General features: G+C 36.5%; 1 protein-coding gene across 5 annotated transcripts; it reads right to left on the reverse strand.

The window, feature by feature from the left end:
• Window positions 1-1,820: 1,820 nt before the first annotated feature.
• zgc:110045 (uncharacterized protein LOC664755 homolog) lies at window positions 1,821-20,870 on the reverse strand. Of its 5 annotated transcripts, XM_058795136.1 has the most exons (14): window positions 20,197-20,870; window positions 18,901-18,988; window positions 18,064-18,184; window positions 17,176-17,199; window positions 16,993-17,025; window positions 16,492-16,608; window positions 15,107-15,238; window positions 12,911-13,039; window positions 12,463-12,552; window positions 11,096-11,137; window positions 9,022-9,097; window positions 8,075-8,127; window positions 5,996-6,165; window positions 1,821-4,205 (listed from the first exon to the last, which is right to left on the reverse strand). In XM_058795136.1, the coding sequence occupies exons 3-14, from the start codon at window positions 18,145-18,147 to the stop codon at window positions 3,839-3,841; spliced, it is 1,317 nt and encodes a 438-aa protein (XP_058651119.1). In that variant the 5' UTR covers window positions 18,148-18,184; window positions 18,901-18,988; window positions 20,197-20,870; the 3' UTR covers window positions 1,821-3,838. The 5 variants fall into 5 exon arrangements, with proteins under 5 accessions (XP_058651119.1, XP_058651118.1, XP_058651120.1 ...); XM_058795135.1 differs by lacking the exon at window positions 20,197-20,870 and having other exon boundaries at window positions 18,901-19,921; XM_058795137.1 differs by lacking the exon at window positions 20,197-20,870 and having other exon boundaries at window positions 1,821-2,154; window positions 18,901-19,919.
• Between the last annotated feature and the right edge of the window lie 853 nt (window positions 20,871-21,723).

Below are 21,723 nucleotides of genomic sequence, written 5' to 3' on the forward strand. Positions count from 1 at the left end.
ACTGTAATATTATTTCACAAAATGTATGTTTTAACTGTATTTTTGGATCAAATAAATGCAGCATTGGTGACTTTAAGAGACTTCTTTCAAAAACATTTTACTGACTCCAAACGTTCGAAACGTATCTAACTTCAGTGCGTAATTTTACCCCCAAACTATAGCTAAGCAGACACACACACATATTTATTAGCTATCTAAATGAGAACATACTATAGAGTTTTGTTTTTGTATAACATTAATAATAAGGACCACAAACTAACCATAAACCCTACAAAGAAATCTTTTTTATATTCTTAGGATTCTTAGAAAATAACATTTTTGTTTATGAATTGTTTCTTTCCAAATGAGAATGTCCCCAGATGTCCCCAAAAGGACGCTGTCACATTTAGCCAACTTCTGGGAACAGTTTTGTAAACACATACACACAGAACGACAGTGGTGCTTGAGGCCAGATGATTACGTCCTTTTAAAGAAACGCTCTTCATATCCAGCACAGACCTGCATTAATATAATTGATTATTCGTGAGTCGGTCGAACCCATTTCCATCATCATCTTTTGATGGGGTGAGAGGGGAAAATCATTAATTCAACATTAACAAAGAGGCAGGGATAAATGTCCACAACACTACATTTCACAACAGAGCACAAGCTGCTGGCACCACGACCCCCTCCCTACAGAGGACAGGAGGTCCCCTTCTGACACTACATTTCCATGCACATTAACAATTGATCCAGTCCAGCCTTAATGTGAACCTGTATTTGGCATACAAACGCGATTCAAATCCTCCAGCAGACAGCTTTAAGGTCAAATTCTCACAGCTTGGCCAAACGTCTTAGCGTGAGAGTGTTTTTCTAAAAGCAGAAGTTATTTTATTAAAGTTGAATGGGGCCTCAGCTCCTGGAGAACAGGACCAGGGCTCTACGTGCAGTGAGTGACAGTGTGGTAATGGTTTGCTCAGACCACATGCATGATTGAGCAACCTGCAGAGACACCTGTCCCTGCAGTACCTGTGAAAAGGTAGTTTCTAAAACAAGGGTGACGAAAAGTTCATTCCGATTTTTGCCAGACAAAGTTTGTTGTCTAGCACCAACTGATGTCTCTGTGGACATTTCTGCTAAAGGGTAAAAAGTTCAGACAAACTGTTAATATTCATGGAGGCCTTTCTTTCTTTCTAGGGGAGGAAAATGTGTCAATGGACCCTCGGAAGAAGGTAAAGGTAAAGCATATGTCGTAATAAATTCATATGTCTTAGGAAATTATGAGAGGAGTCATGAGAAAACATGCAGTTTTATGTGAATGTGGATGCTGCATGCATGAGAATTAGTGGCTTTGATGCACTGTTTGTTCAAGCAGTATCCACAGATCCAATGGGAATGTTATGTTCTGCGTCTGACTGAGATGAATAGCATTCAGCCTGTCACTGTGTCTGTTCTCCAGTAAACCAGTGACGTACTGATGACATTTACAAAACAGCAAACATCCATCAGAAACAAATGGTTGATAAGGAGGACGAAATAAGCTCTCTACAAGACAAATGTGAATCACGTACAGTGCAGGAAAACTGCTTTCTGGTTCTTAGAGACCAGCTTACTTTAACCAAAATAACCCTGTTTTAAGCACATGTATTATTGAAAGACTCAAGGCAGCAGATATGCATCTGGAGCACCGTGAAAACTCTTTGCTTTTACCTTTTAACTTCAATCACAACAGGTCAGGCACTGAAATGCAATGAAATAGGGAATGTTTAATTTCATTAAAGGTTCATAAATGCATTGCCAAGGCTTTTTTGGATATAAAATGAAACTAGAAAGTCTGTGTGTACTAATAAAAAGCTGTTGTTTAATTAAAGAACGACTTTTAAATTCTACATTTAATGTCAAAAGTACATTGATTTGAATTTCCAAAAGCAATCTAAAAACAAACACAAATACATGTCTTGCATTGAATGGTTGACACATTTAAAAAACTACAGTTACAGCGCATCTGTTTAATACATGGTTTTCAAGTTAGAAAACAATTTTCATCATGTAGCCAGGATTCCTTGAGTCCATAAGAGTCCACTATGGCTTTAGGGTAATCCAATCACAGATTAATGATAAGAGCTGTAAATGTTGCACTACAGTGGCCTCAGACTTGCTATCACTGAGGACAGCCTAGGAGGAAAACACACAATCAGATACAGAAGAACAGATCAAATTATTGTTAAAAACAGTTATTTCTGATAATTAGCCCTGCTGGGCATGAGAAGCATGGGTCTGCTGTGTCACAGTTTCATAGTGTCATCTGTTATCTTAGCTGAGTGAACAAAAACATAACATTTTATTGGATATTGTTTTACATCAACACAAAGTGTAGGCTGTATTTTCGAGCTGGTGTCCTGGGACCCCCACAGGCTGGAAGCAGGTGCTAAGGGTCCACGGAAATTAGAGAGAAAAAACAAAAACACATACACTACCATTCAGAAGTATACTTTTTTCTTGTAAGATGTTTTTTATGTTTGGCAAGGCTGCATTTATTTGATCAAAAATACAGTATAAACTGTAATATTGTGAAATATTTTTACAATGTAAAAACATTTAAAAAAACAAATTTACTTCAGTCATTTGTGTCAAATAATCCTACAGAAATCTTTCTAATAAGCTGATTTGTTGCTCAAGAAACATTACTTATTATTATCAAATATTGAAAATATTTTTGCTGAGACCATGAAACATTTTTTCCCCCCAGGAATCTTGGATGAATAGAAAGTTCAAAAGAACAACATTTATTTGAAATAGAATATTTTTATTTTCACTTTTAATGCATCTATGCTAAATAAAAGTATTAATTAAAAAAAGTTAACATGTTAACAATGTTATATAAATATTTTTAATTGCTGTTGTAACAATATTCATTGTGAAAACCACCTTACACATAAATTTAAATTAATGTTTCTCAGGTTTATACATCTAACAGTAACAGAGTAGCTGGTAGGGGAAAAAATTGATTCACTGTGATTCTAATACAAAGTAAAAACTTTCCAGAATTTTTTGCTGTTAATAAAGTGACAATATAAAAGCCAGTTATTTAATTTTGGAAACAATGTAATGTCATATTTTTTCAACTTCTTCATCATTTTTAATTAATAGGTTTTAATACATGATAATATAGAGCTACTAAATATAGTTTAGTATGAGGGTTCCTGATCATATTATTTAGGACCTAACAGGCCCCCTTATTACAGGGCAAGGACCCCCTCTTACTAGGCTGTGGCTTGTGTCTCTGCAGTATTAATTAAAAAGTGTATTTGCAGGAAAAAAAAAAAGTTCTGACACAATGTCATATTAATAAAGTAGGTCAAAGTCTGAATAACAACATCAGTATGAGAGGCAGAGCATGATACTTTCTTTTAAATGACTTTGTATATTGTGTTGTGATACAATAACAATGATGACAGCCATTCTAATCAGCACATTAAAGATCACTCCAAGATATATATATATATATATATATATATATACACACAAAAACACTGTGAGCTGCATAGTTCCAATAAATCAAGTTCTTGTTGCCTTTGGCTTTTCTTTAAAAAAAAAAAAAAAAAAACAGGTGCCGTGTCAGATAAATTATATGGTGCGAGATGGATATCTCAAACACTTCCGAATGAAACGCCACACAAAATGGAAGACAATATAAGGAGCGATTAATCTTGTCATGCACTCACTATTCCTTGTTTGTGTAATATTGCACAGAAACATAAAAAATATGGGGTGGTGAGAAACACGTTCAATCTACTTAATATTCATGAATGAGTAATAAACAAATACAACATTACTGATGTTTAAAGACCACGGCCGCTCAGTACGGGGCAAACTTCTGCCGCTCAGATTTTTTGATGCTGGACGAGGTGGGGATCTTTGCGGTGTAGGAAGTGAGGCCGGCTGGGAGGCCTGCGGAGGTGGCTGTGTGCACTGCCAGCCAGGGGACAGTTTTCATGCCAAGCAGGCTAGAAACAGGCAATGCATAGTGGGCGCTGGGGATAGAGGGGACGGACGGGGGGGAGTGGACATTAATAGCAGAGGGGGGAGCAGCCAGGACGGCCATGGAAGAGGCAGTGGAGGCGGAGATGGAGGGGGTGGACTGGGAGAAGCCCAGGCTGAGGTCGATAGGTGTGCCGGAAGAGGAGGACGATGCAGCCTGGATGCTCAGTTTAGCCATCTCTAAACTGCAAACACACATTCAGATCCACGCAAACAAGGAGGGGTGTGAGGACAAGTGTGGGGTTAATAGAGGGGTTACGGTGTGCACAAGAGGGGGGGGGGGGTGAGAGAAATAGAGAAAAGAATAATCAATTTAGGGAATGTTATGTGTTACAAGAAGGAATAATAATAAGGGTTTAACATGCCTGGATGAGAATTAATAAAGGAGTGCCAAATGGGTGAGATGAAACAGACCACATGACTGCTGTCTAATTCCTAAGTATTACACCATTACGTAAAACAGATTGTGGGAAAGGAATAGTTTATCCAAAAATGAAAGGTTTGTCATCATGTTTACTTGCTCTCATGACTTACATTCTTCTGTAAAACACAAAAGGAGAAATGCTGCAGAATGTTCAGGCTGCTCTTACCCAGCTTGCAATGTATTCCAAGAAAGATATTTAGAAAGTTTCATGTTAAGTTGCTACTCACTGAATTTCATTGTAACTCTTAAATCAAACATAGGTTTGATATATATTTAATCATTAATCATATATGACCCTGGACCACAAAACCAGTCATAAGGGTCATTTTTTAAAGAATTGAGATTTATACATCATGAATGAATAAGCTTTCCATTGATGTATGGTTTGTTAGGATCAGACGATATTTGGCTGAAATATAGCTATTTGAAAATCTGTAATCTGAGGGTGCAAAAAAATCTAAATATTGAGAAAATCGCCTTTAAAGTTGTCCAAATGAAGTTCTTAGCAATGCATATTAGTATTACTAATCAAAAATTAAGTTTTGATATATTTACAGTAGGAAATTTACAAAATATCTTCATGGAACATGATCTTTACTTAATATCCTAATGATTTTTGGCATATAAAAACGGATTATTTTGACCCATACAATGTATTGTTGGCTATTGCTACAAATATACCCGTGCTACTTACGTCTGGTTTTGTGGTCCAGGGTCACATATATTAATGCATTTGGTCATGTAGAACACTGCAAATAATGATGTCAAACTGATGTGATGCATCAAAAGCCACTATATTTGTTTTGAAAACTATAATGGGAAAGATTTTAATTTGATAATGTTTTATATTTTGATCTATTATTCACACAGAGCTGTCATATGGCTAGAGAAGACTTGGAATATACACCACCATTTAAAAGTTTGGGGTTGGTAAGATTTCTAAATATTTTTGAAGTGAATAATGCTCACCACTGTTGCATTTTTTTCATTACAATCAGTAAAAACAGTAATTGCCTGATATATTATTATAGCTTAATATGTTTTATATTTTAAAATGTAATTTATTCCTGTGATGCTCCAGTCTTCAGTGTCACATGATCCTTCAGAAATCATTCTAATATGCTGATATTCTATTTCAATCAATTTTGGTGCTTCTGAATATTTTGTGGAAACTGTGATTAATTATTTTTTGCAGGATTGTTTAAAATAACATGATTTATTGATTTGATAAATTTTGATCAATTTATCCTTGGAGAATAAAAGTATTCATTTCTTATTTTTTTACTTTTTTATTTTTTTTACTGTACTGTAGTGCATATGGGCTCGTTTTATGTTGCTTTTAGAATTTTTTCTTTTTTGAAGTTTGACAGACATGATCACTACGAATTGTATGGAAAAGAGCTGCATGAACATTCTTGAAAAATTCTCCCTTTAATTTCCACCGAAGAAAAACAGCATATGGGTTTCGAATGACATGAAGGTGAGTAAATGATGACAGAATTTCATTTTTGGCTGAACTATGCTTTAACATGTGAGAGGGAAAGGTCTTACCTTGCACTGATGAGGTACTGAGCCACACTGATGCTGGCTGGGGAGCCTGTGATGGTGACGTGGCGCACTGCCGAACCGTCTGTGGCCCCGGCAATTTTGATCTGGGCACCAGACATCTGGCGAATCTCATTGATCTTACTGCCCTGTCTGCCAATGATGCAGCCTATGAGCTGAGAGACAGAGAGACAGACGGGTGAGGGGCAAACAACATCTGGACATTAAAAGTCTAAGGAGGCTGGGTCTGGGAGTAAACCTCTAGGACATGGAAGTAGTTCTTCTCCACTGTATGGCATGCCTTGAATGTTACTAAATAGATTCTACAAGTGGGTGTTGAATAACAGATTACTTTAATACATGATCAGAGTAACATTGTGTCAGTGTAATGATAGCAAATCATGAAGAAAATCATAAATTATTTAAGATACACCTAAAATGAATGAATGTCATTGCAATACATACAAAATATCAAGCCAATTGGCATGTATTTCAAAGTAAGTAAAGGCAAGCAAAAATATGGTTTCAAATGAAATATTCCAGTACATTAAAATTATTGGTTTAAAAACATTAAAATAAATGCAAAGCAAATAAAAATCTAAAATGATTGGGAAATATAAACAAATGAATACATAATTGTTTGGTGTTGGATGATTTGGTCTTTGGAAGCATTCACATCTCAGACTATTTTTATGTTACTATAAGTACAAGCAAGTAAACATTGTAAAAGTTTTTTTCTGCTGCACCTTTGGTTGTTTGTAAATAAAATGTTGTCTCAGTGCCTCAAACTGAGAATCAGTATGCATCTTGTTTTCTGTCAGCTGTGCATGAGAATCAGCAAGCAGCAGATATAATAAGCAGATATGTTTCCCAAGACGATTATTCCTGTATAGATATAGATGTTGCATTCTTATTTTAGATGGAAATCCAAACTCTGGTAATAAAATGTAAAAGTACACTACCATTTTGTTTTTGGAAGAAAGAAAAAATATTACTTGCATTCAGAAAGGATGCATTAAATTGACAAAAGTGACAGTATAGACTTCTACAGTGTTAGAAAAAAACTCAGTTTCAAATAAATGCACTTTTGAACTTTCAATTCATCAAGGAAAAAAAATCACATTTTCAACAAAAATATTAAGCAGCACAACTGTTTTAAACACTGATAATAAGAAATGTTTCTTGAGCAGCAACTCTGAAGGATTGTGGGACACTGAAGACTGGAGTAATGATGCTGAAAATTCAGCTTTACATCACAGGAATAAATTACATTTTAAAATATATTAAAACATTTATTTTAAATTGTTTTACTGTATTTCTGTATCAGATGAATGCAGCCTTGATGAACATCATAAAAGGCTTACAAAATCAATTCAAAGATCTTTGACACCATATTTGTGACCCTGGACCACAAAACCATTCTTAAGTGTAATTTTTTCGAAATTGAGATGTATACAGCATCTGAAAGTTGAATTAATAAGCTTTCCATTGATGTATGGTTTGTTAGTATTGGACAATATTTGGCCGAGATACAACTATTTGAAAATCTGGAATCTGACGGTGCAAAAAAATCCAAATATTGAGAAAATCGCCTTTAAAGTTGTCCAAATGAATTCTTAGAAATGCATATTACTAATCCAAAACAACGTTTTGATATATTTACAGTAGTAAATTTACAAAATATATTCATGGAATATGATCTTTACTTAATATGCTAATGATTTTTGGAATAAAAGAAAAATCTATAATTTTGACCTGTACAATGTATTTTTGGCTGTTGCTACAAATATACCCCAGCGACTTAAGACTGGTTTTGTGGTCCAGGGTCACATTTGTGAATAATATTATGCATTTGAAAATAAGGCTAAGAAAAGGTCTGGCATAATTTGTCATTCTTAGCTTATTATCAAAATTATTATAATTATTACTTTTATTTGATCTAATGAAAATCATACAGTTTAAGTGTGACTTACTTTTTGGGGTCAGTGTGCACAGCAATAACAGCATTTAATGTAATATGAACTGCAACAGACATTGTGTCTAATAAAAGTTAAATGTATGATTATGACATATAATATAACTTACATCATTAGGTATGCTCAGCTCATGAGAACTGGTAGCAATAGAGGCCTCCAGACCTATGCAGGGAAATGGGAAGGTTAGCAATACACAACTCATCAGATGAAAAAAAGAAACTTTTTGACATTGCTACACTGCCACTGAGTGTGCTCAAATAAAATCGAAAAATATCACATTAAAATTACACAATGTACGAAAACATTAAGGCTGCTACAGCGGGTGAGTCATGAATGAATTCCTGTTTAATTCATGTCTGCCTGAGATTCAAAAACACCCATAAAAGCATTTCCAAATAGCGCACATTATCGGAAACGTCTGTGGAGAGGCTGTCGCTCTTCAACTCCCTATTTCCATGGTAATAATTATGGGCTGGCACTTGCAATGTGTGGACTCTGTTTTTCATGATAAATGTGGGCTGCTGTGAGAGTGGGCTTCAGGTTTGCTTAGGACAATGCTGCCGGTTTGAACAGGTCAGGGGTTTTGTGGAGGACATGAGGGGGGAAGAATGTTAAACGAGTGAAAGCCTTTGTGATGAGTTCACATATAAGGAGAGATTGAGGGGTGACACATATGCATCACATAGCCGTCATGATGCTGTTGTTATGGTGACATGACACATTTGTAGATTTCTACGACAACTCAAAGGAGCCGTCGGTATCCGAACGCAGACTATCTAGAGCTATCAGGACTGGTTAGTGGTTGTATCATGGCACAGCATGTGTGCAGCATTATGTTGGCAGTGTTATGATATTTATTACCTTACCACAAAAACAGCTTCGCCATCATTTTCTTCAGAGTGGAAAAGTAGAACATGCGGTGGTGAACGCATGAGACAGAGGTGGTCAGACACGACAGATGAAAGAGTGGAGGGAAAGAGACAGATCGAGAGAAAGACAGGCAGAGAGACAGACAAAGGGAGAGACAGACTTCCCTGGGGAGCTCTGGGTACGTACCAGGGAAGGTGGGGTTGCTCTGCCCAAGGGAGGTAAGGGGGATATGCTGCATAGCCAACTGGTGAAGCTTGGTCAACTGCGGGGGCAGGAAGGGAGGTTAGAACTAGCCAATCAAAATGGAATTATTTCAGAGGACACTCACATCTACAGACAGAACAGCACCCATATCAAGTCTCAAAATTAGATTAGTTATCAGGTCACCCTTTGGACTTACCGTCCACTTCAAGGTGATCGAAAAACTAGATTTGCATTTGCTTAAGGGAATTTAAGTGCTTGCGAGGCAGGAAAAGATTCGTATTTAAGTTTGAGATGTGTTTTGGTTCGATCTGCAGTTGTCATGACACATGTCGGGTTTTCTGCCTGCTGTCTGTGATAATTAACAGATGACATGACACCGCCTTTGCAGTGCAGCGGTACCGTTACATGTGTTACATGCAAGACCAATCACAATTCAGAATGCAAATTGATGTAAGAAAGAACACCAATCATAATGTGATTATGATTACATCGTCACATTTGCTTATAATTTTAATGCTGAACCTTCTATCATTTATATATTTTATACCTGCGACTTTACTGTTTATATTGCACTGACTTTAAAGGAGTTCACCCAAAAATGAAAGTTCTCTCCCTCGTGTCTTTTCAAACCCGTAAGAGCTTTGTTCATCTTCAAAACACAAATAAAGATATTTTTTATGAAATCCAAGAGCTTTCTGACCCTGTATAGACAGCAACGGAACTACCAAGTTCAAGGCCTAGAAAGGTAGTAAGGACATTGTTAAAATAGTGAATGTGACATCAGTGTTCAATCTTAATTTTCAGAAGCTACGAGAACACTTTTTGTGCACAGTGAAACGTGGTAGTTGCATTGCTGTCAGCAATAGCCTTGTGGGCATCCCAAGTTCGAATCCCTCCTTGAGGACCTATCATAATAAAGTCAAAAATGCCAAAAATAAAAAAGGCAAGAAAGCTCTCGGATTTTTTCAAAAATATCTTAATTTGTGTTCCAAAGATGAACAAAGGTCTTACGGGTTTGGAACGGCATTAGGTTGAGCAATTCCTGACAGAATTTTCATTTTTGGGTGAACTATCCCTTTAAATCTCACAAGTGCAACTTTATAACAATGTGGTTATATCTCACAGTGACTTTATATATCACAATTGCGACTTTGTTTTTCATACCTACAACTTCACTGTATATTTCGCATTGACTTTAAATCTTGCAATTGCAACATTACTGTATATTTCACAATGTGACTATATCTTGCAATTTGGCTATATATCACAATTGTGACTTTGTTTTTCATACCTGTACCTTTACATTATATCTCGCATTGACATTAAATCTCGCAATTGCAATTTTACTGTAATTGTGACTATATCTTGCAATGTGACTTAATAGCTCACAATTGCAACTTGTTTTTCATACCTACGACTTCACTGTTTATTTCGTATTCACTCGCAATCTCAATTTTTTGTGTAACAATATCACACGAGTAGCAGTGCGATATTGCTGTATATCGGCACGGCTGTGATTCGGCCATAGGCACGAGGCTGAATCAGAAATTGACTTCCACAGAATGGAGTCTGTATGGTGAATGGTTTAACAGAGACTGCTCAGACAACTTGCAAAATAGTAAAACCAACATGACAAAGAATCGTGATAAAATCGTGAATCGTGATTTTATATTTTTGCCATATCGCCCACCCCTACTACATAGGAGTTGAAAAAACCTAACCCTAATGTTTAGGGTTCTGTCAATACAGTGCTGCCTTGCAACCTTTGTAATTATAGCATTCACGTTTGAATGATTCTGTTAACCAATATTGTTTACTTGTGTCTTAACCAGGGATATGAAATAAACAAGGACTAACAAGTGTTAGTGATACTAGATATTAAAGAAGCGATCATAGGCAGAGACCATATCGGGGATATCGGCACTTAGGTGTGTGTGTGAGGAATGGAGTGGGAGAATTGTGATTGTGTAAGGGGTGGAATGTGACTGGGGCACTGCAGTGGTGTTGTGACGTGTGCTGTGAATGATACTGATCAACCAGTACGACTAACACTCACGTCTTGGTGTGGAATGGCAAACTGTCCTGGAATAGCAAATGCCTGTGGAACAGATAACATGTTTAGGTTAAAACAAATAACAAGCGCTTATTAGATGACATGGCACGCCCATGGACCGCCCACAGTCCATTCTATGCATATTTCATAAAAACCTAGAAAGCTTTTATGAAAATCGCAAGCTCAAAAAAGATGCAATGCAAATTGTAACATTTGGGGTTAGTGGGATTTTATCAAATAAAATAGTGTTTAAAACAAGTTGATAATATAAACACGTTTGAGGATTTGCCAAGTTAGTGACTTCATATCTTGTTAGCAATATTAGTAGTATGTAGTTATCCACAAGCAACGCTATTTTGCTGTGTGAAGTAATCAATAATTTGCTCATCCACTTTCCTCTATTTAGGGAAATTTCTGTGCCATATTTCTAATTAGTTTTTTTAGATGAGTCAGTAGTTCAAAATTCACCCCTAAAAAACACGCAAGTCAAAACGAACAGCGGTTGACCGCTTTGTTCATGTTAAAGCGGGTGGCTCTCGGCAAGAATAAGCTGCAAAGTGGACCAGACTTTACACCACAAGTCAAAGTCTTTCTACTTGAGACTACTTGTCAATAACATGTTGTTATAATTCCACTGCCAGGTGGAATTATGACTGAAATATGTCAAGCTCTTCTTAATGTAACCACAAGGGGGCATCACATGAACATCCCATGCTATCATCAAACATGGCAAAAAAATAAATAAAAATAAAAATAAAATACAGAACTAAACTACTTCTTAGCATTTTAATCCTCCAGAGAGCTTGTAGCAGACATGGTTTTTCATTATACGGACAACTAGCCTTTGCATTTCTCACCATAGTCAAATTAAATGTCATGATCACTCAAATGAGCAACAGAAGCCCTTTGGACAACATCCCAAGAGGAGATATCAAAATTAAAGGGTCAAAGCTTTGATTACATGCCCTTATGAGTAAGTATGTATTTCATAAGATCAGAACAATAGAATAGAATGGAATACTGATGAATGAATTGTTTAGTCCAGCGATATACTGCTGTATTTATGATTAGCTACAAGCTTTCCAATTCAAACACCTACAGATCTAAATTAGTGATTCAAAGCGAGTCTGATCTGCATGTTTAAGAGCACTTGGCATGGTCCAATGGCCCAATTGGTGACTGACTGTATTACTGATTGGATCTGGGGGTGAGATTTATTCCACCAGCTGATCTCAGTCTAATCATTAGCGTAAATATCCACACTCAAAGAATCCCACTGGGACTGCAGGGAACTGTGGAATCGTTAATGCTCATGAAGGGCTGTTGTCGATTGTATGGTTTCTACATTAAGAGATAGATGGAGAACTCACCGACGCAGTATGGGGTTGCGCCAACACTGTGTGGCTGCCACCCGCGGTGGGTTTGGGTCGGTATGGAATGGTGGCTCCTTTAGGTGGCGACTAAATGAGGAAGACAAGCACAGTCAGGACAAAAGCAATGGCATTTAGGCAGTATGTGCCTAGAACTCTGTTAAGCCTCACTGGATTTTACTGTTCAAAGCCCAAAGTTAATGCGGGCCAGGGAAAATCCTGCAAAACAAAGGCATCCAAGGTTGGATGCTGGGAACTAATGAAGCAAACAGGAACATTTAACATGTAGTCCATGCACTGAAAATGAATGCAAATGAAGTGTGAAGGGGAAAAAGACCTGAAAAATATTCCCCACTTGAAATAACATTTAAGCACAAGGGAAATCATGCATAATCATACGGATTTTCAATTAAAAAGCATACGCGCTCTCACGTGCATGCTCACGAACCTCCAACATGACGGTGCAGATGTGTTTCACGCATTGTGTGATGGCGTGAGGTGTGCCTGAGATGGTCACGGCTCTCTCAGTCGAGTCAGGCAGTAGGTCTCCTGCCACCTGGACCTGGGCACCTGTGCTCTGTCACACAGCAATGCTTTTAGTCAACACACGCTGGACAGGATGATTAGAAAATGACATCATTCATATGTCTTTCAGTAGTGACATTTAAAAGGAGAAGGTCACTCCACAGCCGCATTTCTGCTCACCCTGTCTGCCTGGGTTTATTTTGCAATAATCAGCAATTCGCAGTTAAATGAATGTGCAGACATGAATTATTGATTTTAATTAGAATTATTACCTACGCTCTTAAAATTAAGGGTTCCAAAAGGGAGTTTTTGCAGTGCTGCCATATTGACCAATCACATTCACTTGTTCCAGAGAGCTGTGCAATAATTTATTTAATGATCACTTTTTATCGTGTACATTAAAGGATTAGTTCACTTCCAGAATACAACCTGATCATTTACTCACCACCATGTCATCCAAGATGTTCATGTCTTTCTTTCTTCATTTGAAAAGTAATTAAGGTTTTTGAGGAAAACATTCCAGGATTTTTCTCCATATAGTGGACTTCAATGGCGGCCAACGGATTGAAGGTCCAAATTTTAGTTTCAATCCAGCTTCAAAGGTCTCTACATGATCCCAGCTGAGAAATAAGTGTCTTATCTAGCAAAACGATTGGCCATTTTCTAAAAAAAATTCAAATTTATATACTTTTTAACCACAAATGCTCATCTTGCACTAGCTCAACTTAGTCACATTGGAAAGGTCACGCATGACGTAGGAGGAAGTACCGACCCATTATTTATAAAAGCGAACGTGCAAAGAAAGTCAAATGCCCTTTACAAAAAAGGTTTTGAAGTTCGATTTTGAAGTTGGAGGAGAAAATGAGATGGAGTTTTTAGCCCTACCCAACCTTTTGAACAAAGTACACAGACGAAGAACAAACCACGCATGACCTTTCCAACATGATTACGTAATGCGTGAAGTCACGCATGCGCACCGCAAAACTAGAGCAAGACAAGCATTTGTGGGTAAAAGGTATAAACATTTGTATTTTTTTAGACAATGATCTATCATTTCGCTAGAAAAGACTCTTATTCCTCGGCTGGGATCGTGTAGAGCCCTTTGAAGCTGCATTGAAACTGCAATTTGTACCTTCAACCCATTGGCTCCCACATGGAGAAAAATCCTGGAATGTTTTCCTCAAAAAAAAAAATATATATTTTCAAATGAAGAGTGAGTAAATTATCAAGAAATTTTTATTCTGGAAGTGAACTAATCCTTTAATGATTGGTATGTCATTTGAAATGTCAGTGTCTATATTACGCATATTAACTGCAATACGACCAATAATTATCAATTAACATTTTTCATAAAGTTTGAAAGGTTTCCCATCTCAGCACTGAGGAGACTGTAAGATTACAAATTCTGATTTCTTTCCAAGTGACTAGCAAAAAAGTGTGCCATACAGTCCCTTTTGGTATTGCAGCTATTCTCATGTCTAGAACTGACATTGTTATCGTCTGGCCAGTTATTTAGGTCAAGCTATTTGGATACTGTATATAAATATTAGTCTATTTAGGCCTTGGTGGGCTGTCCTGTCCTAGACATTCATAGCAACTGGGAATAAAAGCAGCCAGTTCACCCCTCACAGCCCTCAGCGGCGAGGACAGCTATATTTATTCAATGTGATCCACCAGCCGAATCAAAAACAAAGCCTTCAAGCAACTTCAGGCAAGTCACTGTCCTCATGTCAATTTCAACAGCTAAATGACAACGAATGGTTCCGCTTTTGAGATAAATCGCTTAGTTTTCCATCAACGAAAGCCATGAATAGATAAGTTTGAGGAAAAGTGAGCGAGTTCAAGAGTTTAGGAAATTACAGCTCAGGGGTGCAGCCTTCTCATAACGTGTGGATTTAGCGGAAGCCTGAGTCGAGCAGCCCCCTGTGCTCAGGAATAAAAAGTTCTGTCTTGATGAGGACAATCAATCATGCTGATGTTAAGTGTTTCTGCCTGCCGCCGAGACAACGGAAACTAATTGTTTAACGGATCATTCTGTGCATCATCTGGGAGCCGCTGTGACCTGCATTACAAACCCTGCGCATTTGCCAACAATTAAACTTCTACCTAGAATATCTACCTCTCTGATCTCTTTGATCTTCGAGCCTCCTTTGCCAATGAGTGAACCGCACTGACTGGCGGGGAAGACGAGGCGAAGTGTCACAGGAGGCCTGCTTGTCACGGTGCTGTTTATCATAGATGCCAGGATATCCTGAAAGAGATGCATATGCATCAGAAAGAAGCTCAATTCAGCTCGTGTCAAGTCATTGTGTCATTTTTTCATAAAGACAAGTTTATAAGGGAGAAAAAACTTGCAGGAATACAAGTTGACAGTTTTTGAAATGAAATAAAATACTGACTAGGTAATGCTTTGTTATATTTAAAAAAAAAAATTATATATATATATAATTTCAGATGCAAAAGCCTCTAAGTGCCGTCTGAAATATTTTTCTAAAATTAGCATTTTTATCAGGCTCCTATATTTATGTTCAGTTATTTCACTTTAATTGCATAGAAAAGGACCTATACATTGCCATTAGAGTAAAATTACTGAACCTAAACATAGGAGCCTGATAAAAAAAATGCTCATTTTAGATGAAAATTTCAGATGGCACTTAGAGGCTTTTGCATCTGAACTCTTCATATATATATATATATACACATATACATACATACACTTTTATTTTTAATATTACACAGCACAGCAAATTACCTAGTGTGGATTTAGCCAAAGAAAACGATGAAACTGTATGTGTGTATATATATAATAAAAAATAACAAAGTGTTAATAGTTTTCAATAGTTAAGTCACCATCCTTTGGCTGGGACCTAATTTACCTTTTATTCATTTAATTAAAAGCCAGTGTAATGGTATTACAGAACACAACTGGTTTAAAATAAAGCAAGTGATTGACTCATTACTCAAACTTCGCTATGCATATTAACATTGTAAGTTATATAAATATTATAATTTAATGAACAATTATGGGAGGAGGGGTTAGCAATACTATTGTGGTGAGATAAGTGGTTGTTGCCCATTACAAATATTACAAAATTTAGTATGATCTCTCGGGCATATAAAACCCATTAACTCTTATAATTATCAAATATAATCTTAAAAATAAACATAATTAATATGAACAAGTAGCTAAATAATAATAAACCATCCAACAGTAAAAAAAAATGCAACCACATAATTTATGCATGTAATGCAGGCATATTACTGTGGATACCACACTATTACAATTAATGTCTAAATATAAAAGATCACTGTAATGCAGACACAGACAATTGTGACTGAACAGTGATCAGCCATTTCCTGCTCCTATTCACTGTGAATTCACTGTATTCAGTAATAAGGTAACTGTAATAAATTGAACAACTACTGCTGTATAATGTGAAAGTAGGGCAAATAGTAAATCCCTAGTGTAAATCCACATTAATATTTTTACAGTGTACTACCCACCTCCTCAAATTTCTCTGCGATCATGGCGAAGGCTTTGAAGATGACCTCAGACTGTCCGGTAATGGTGACAATGCGCTCTGGACTGGAACCGTCAGATATATTAATCCGGGCTCCACTCTGAATCCACAGAGAAAAGCAGAGTTTTTGTGCTGCATTACGTTTAATTGATTAGTCTCGCCTCTAGGCTGACATTTTCACCCTCTGGCAGTGAAATACCATTGAACTGATCGTGAAGATAATAAAATGATTGCAGATTGCAGAAAACTGCAAATGATTCCAGATGGTTTTCTGCGGTCTAATTTTTGATATACATGTGACCACCCAGATGAGTGCTTTAAATCTTTACACAGCTAGTCAGCATTAATAACGTGCACTGCATGTAATATTAAAGCAGCAGTCCATAGTTAATAATAATAAAAAAAAAAAAAACTGTGTTAAAAACCTTACTATGTGAAATATAAAATGAGGTTTGAAGGTTATGAAGATCGATGTAGCACTTACTTCCTCTCTCATTTTTTTGACAGTTTCTCCTTTCTAAAACAAAGCGAGATTAAAAATCATAATTATATCAGAATGTGTAAATCGTAATTAGACTTTAAGCCATATGTAAACAGTAAGAAGTGCTTAATTGGAACACCAAAGAATAAAGACTGGCAATTATCAGGATAATACTGAATTGTTTACCTTCCCAATGATACTTCCAACTTCCTAGAAACACACAAAACAGACAAAATCTCATTTAATCTTAAATGATTGCATGGTAAACTGGAGATTATCAGTGCTTTCTTTTAGATGACATAATCAGAAATAGTATTGACAGCATAAATTGGCAAGAAGTGTAGCTGTTAACACTACATTTCTCATTATGATCAATGTTGAGAACAGTGTTTACTGCTTAATATTTTGTGGAAATTAACACATTTGTTCAGGAGTATTTGATGAATAGAAAGTTCAAAAGAACATAGAAATCTTTTGTAACATTATAAATGTCTTCATTGTCACATTTGATCAACTTAATGTGTCTCTTTTTTTTTTACCCCAAAATAAATTTTGAATGGTATTGTTCCTTGGTTTCCAAAAATATTAAGTAGCACAACTGTTTTCAACATTGATAATAATAAGGAATGTTTGTTACACAGCAAATCATCATATTAGAGTGATTTCTGAAAGATCATGTGACACTGAAGACTGGAGTAATGATGCTGAAAATTCAGCTTTGCCATCACAGGAATAAATTACATTTTAAAATATATTCAAACAGAAAACAGTTATTTTAAATGGTAATAATATTTCACAATATTACAGTTTTTACTGTATTTTCGATTGCATAAATGTAGCCTCATTTCAGACGTCATTTCAGACCCAGACTACTACAGGTTAAGAAAAGATTATCACAGAAATGCCACTGTATGTTGACTAAAAGACAACATTTTATAATCAATTATATTGCCAATCGAAAATACACTCATAAATCTTTCTCAAGTAGTGTTTCGCTGCTTGACTGGCTGCTTTGCAAAACAAGGCTGAAAACAAAACCAGCACAGCTCTGTGAGGATCCGAGATGTGTCTTACCTTGCCATGCATTAGTAGGCGGATGGTGAGGGTGACATTTAGCCCCCCCTCACATACTCCTCCCTCCTTCTCATTCATATTCATTCTTCTCTTGGGTCTAGATGCTTCAAACAGACTGTCTCTGTGCACACAAACAGACAAATATACCAGTTCAATCAGAAGAGATATGAGATGAATTTCAGTGAGCAAACATTTCAATCTTGACAACTCATAATTCCTTGCTATTACCTTTCTCAGCCGTAAATGTCTATTCAGTCATGCGCTCATTTTGCTTAGCTGTGGATACCTGTTGCTGTGCTCTTACATTAAGTTGGGCGTTATTTCCCTCCGGGCGGGTGAGCGGGTGAGCGGGGTCCCGCCTCTAAGCTCTCTAATGGCTCTGCTTTAATAGAAATTGCTCAAAAAGAGCCTCTTGTGTCTTTCTAGGCCTTTGGATCAAGTGACATTTTTTGACCATGTCTAACAAGGCCCATTAATTTATCAGAGAGTCATCTGTTCCCAAAATCCTCATATTTCCGCAATGACGAGCCCTTTAAAACCGAGCTTATCGCCATCTGAATCGATTCTAAGCCAGATGAGATCACATGAGCGAAACTAAAAAATGAGGCAGCGTTAGATCAGAGGAAGCAAAAGGAGATTGTCTGAAATTTCCCTTTAATAATGCCTTATCCATTCCTCATATTCCTCTAATGAGGCCCTGCAGCTAGGAGCAATAAATGAGTGCATTTTCTTTATTTAAGCGAGAACATGGAAGATATCTATTCTAATTGAGTCCCAATGCTTTCATTTGTTAGGCCTCTTTGAAAACTACTGCTCTTGAAATGTTTTCAGACTTACATAAGATGTTAAATGAAATGTGGTCCCTTTTTCCATGACACTCCAGCAGCAGAGGAACTTGCTAAAGAGACGGGAACCGCTGAATAGACTAAAAGAGAAACAAATGTTATGTTTGTTTTGCTTCTGTTTAACATCGAAGCCAGTAAAAGGGTTATTTGTTAAAGTCAGAGTATTCAATTTTAATCATGATCAAGACTTCTAATGTGGAAGTAACGAAATGAGTTATAGATTCAGCATTCTTAATATGAGATACGATGGCGGAGTTCAATAACAAACGGTGTAAAAAGCCTGTTCTTTTGTGTGGCTATTAGTTGTGTGCTGCTTCATCAGGTAAATGCATCAAACACACTGCTGCCATCCTGTCTAATCCTATAGGCCCGGATTTGTTTGGCTAATGCTAAAACCCATTTGACCCATTTCTGTCCTTCCAAAGCTTGTCAACAGGCATCTGAAAACATTCTGCCATCATATAGCATAGCACTAATAAGCCCGAATATAGATATCACACACGCTGTTTTTCAAATTTCAAATGTCAAATGTGTTTATGAATCAGGAATTTAAATAACTTATGCGCCTGCCATTGAAATGTTGACATGCAAAGTAAATGGTGGGTCAGATTAGACTTCAGAAATGATAAGTCTGTTTTAAATACGTAATCCTAATGGCCAAGCCTTTGTTGTTGTTTTACTCTGTACAATATTGTGATTTCAGCACACAGAAATTAACTAATCGAACTAAACTTTTCGGTATATATTGCCCAAAGTCTATCTTTGAATAGGTCCAATCATTAATAACATGTAATATTACTGCCCAAACCTGAAGCAATATTTTTGAAACATGACATTTATTTGTATTAAGCTCGTCATAATTTATATTTGTTTTATAGATAGATAGAATTATATAAATAGCCAACATATATTCCTTTATAAATGAGATTTGTTTAGATTGTTATATTGCATTATTATAATTATATGAAAACATATAAACAACCTAAACAAGTATTAGTCTATGTAGTGTCAGAACTAGAATGTGACTTTTATATTAACATCAACATAATTTCTAAATGATATTTGTTTAGATATATCGTGTTATACTGCATTATTATAATTATATGTAAAAATATAAGGCTATATAGTGTATATACAGTCACAAGATATAAACAAAAGTTTTCCTTTTGTCAAAGATGAAACAAAAGCACTGTTGTTGCCAGAAAAGCTTTAATACGCCTATTTGTTCCTGTCCTTTGGAAGTCCCTGAGCGTGACGAGCAGCTTTGGGTTGAAGTTAGCAAACTGACCTGAGAAGTGATGGAGCTTCAGACGGCGCGAAGATGCCACTTACTTTCTTCACCAACTCTTCTTGCCTTGTCAATCCAGGATGAGTTAACGTTTGAGGCTTCAGAGCGTGTATGATTCCCTGAGTGCGGAGTTGCCCTCCTTTGTTGTCAGTTGTATTCAGAGAATGGACAGATGGCCTTGTGCCCGTACCTCTGGTCGACTGAGACTGGCTTTACTGTTTTTTTCCCCCTCTGGCTTAGCCTCTGATAAGCCTTTAGCCCAGGCTACGTGAGCCCGGAGGTTCTCTCAGTTCTTAATACTCACGTAGTTGATGCCGCAGCGCCTTCATCCTGGGAACAGATGCATTAGGGAATCCCAAGAAGAACAGAAGGCAACAGGTTTTCCATACTTTGGTGAAGCTGCAAGATGGACAGCTGACCTTATCCAGCAAAATATTCATAGAAAAGTAAGACAAAATTGTCTAACTGTGAGACTTGAATCTTGAAATACTTTGTCCACTTTGGCAGGGGAGACCTAGATACGGCAAATTCATGGATAATGACATTTTGAAGGACTCATAAGAGGAAGACGAAAATGCCAAATGTTTTGCTGGCACCCCCAGTCAACATAAGCATCTCCAAATTGACTGTGTCACATCATTATGGACAGAAAGAGACAATGTCTCTTTGGCCAGTTTCCCCTCCCCCACTCTGAGCATCTACTCCTGCTAATGAGGCCAAAGTCCTGTGAAAACAATGTGGCCCTTTAACAGAAAAAGATGCACTCTGCTCGGCAGCAGAATTTCAAAGTGAATGAATTAGTAGAGCAGAAGTGGCATATTTAATCACTGCCTGCTGTCTGGGATGGAAATGAACAATGTCTCTGTGGATCTCTCTTCTCTCTCTGCATATGTGTTGATAAATAGTGTAAAATCAAGTTCTGTGACTCTGTTCCATGACAAACAGTAGGGTTGTTATTGTTAACTAAATATATCACAAAGATTTATTTTTTGTTTTTGGATAATTGAAATAAAATGTGTCTTTATGAAAAACTAAACAAAAATGAGAAATGTCACAAGTACTAAAATACTCAAATTAGTACCACTAAACTAAAAATAAATTAAAATGATTACAAATAAAATGACAAAAGCACACAAAAAGCAAAAACTACTAACATGTACAAAAAATATTAATAAAACTTCATAAAAGTACATAAATAGTACTAAAATTCTAAAACATAACATTGACAATCACAGTGATTATTACTTTTTCTACAATAGTTTTGCGCTGTATCTATCCGTACATATGTATATAAATTCTGAAATTGCTAATAGAACTGTTGTTTTAATACAACATAAAGTGAATTGAGTGCGACTGTTTATCCATTTTCATACTATAAAAACCCCTGTGACATGCCCTTGTGTCTTAATATTTTTTAATATACTTAATATATTTTTCTCAGTATTGCAGACACTCTCCAATATAACGTCCCGTAGGACTCATTCTGAGAGGCTACATATCAAAACTATTGTGACCTGAATTTTATTT

This window comes from Onychostoma macrolepis, chromosome 13 (genome assembly GCF_012432095.1).
Source record: "Onychostoma macrolepis isolate SWU-2019 chromosome 13, ASM1243209v1, whole genome shotgun sequence".
In the NCBI taxonomy this organism is placed as follows: domain Eukaryota; kingdom Metazoa; phylum Chordata; class Actinopteri; order Cypriniformes; family Cyprinidae; genus Onychostoma; species Onychostoma macrolepis.

Coding starts and splice junctions, on each gene's coding strand:
- zgc:110045 (XM_058795136.1), bottom strand. CDS start 18,147: ATGAATATGAATGAGAAGGAGGGAGGAGTATGTGAGGGGGGGCTAAAT. Junction 9,098..11,095: donor TTGCCATTCCACACCAAGAC/GTGAGTGTTAGT, acceptor CTGCCCCCGCAG/TTGACCAAGCTTCACCAGTT. Junction 4,206..5,995: donor CAGTACCTCATCAGTGCAAG/GTAAGACCTTTC, acceptor GTGTGTTTGCAG/TTTAGAGATGGCTAAACTGA.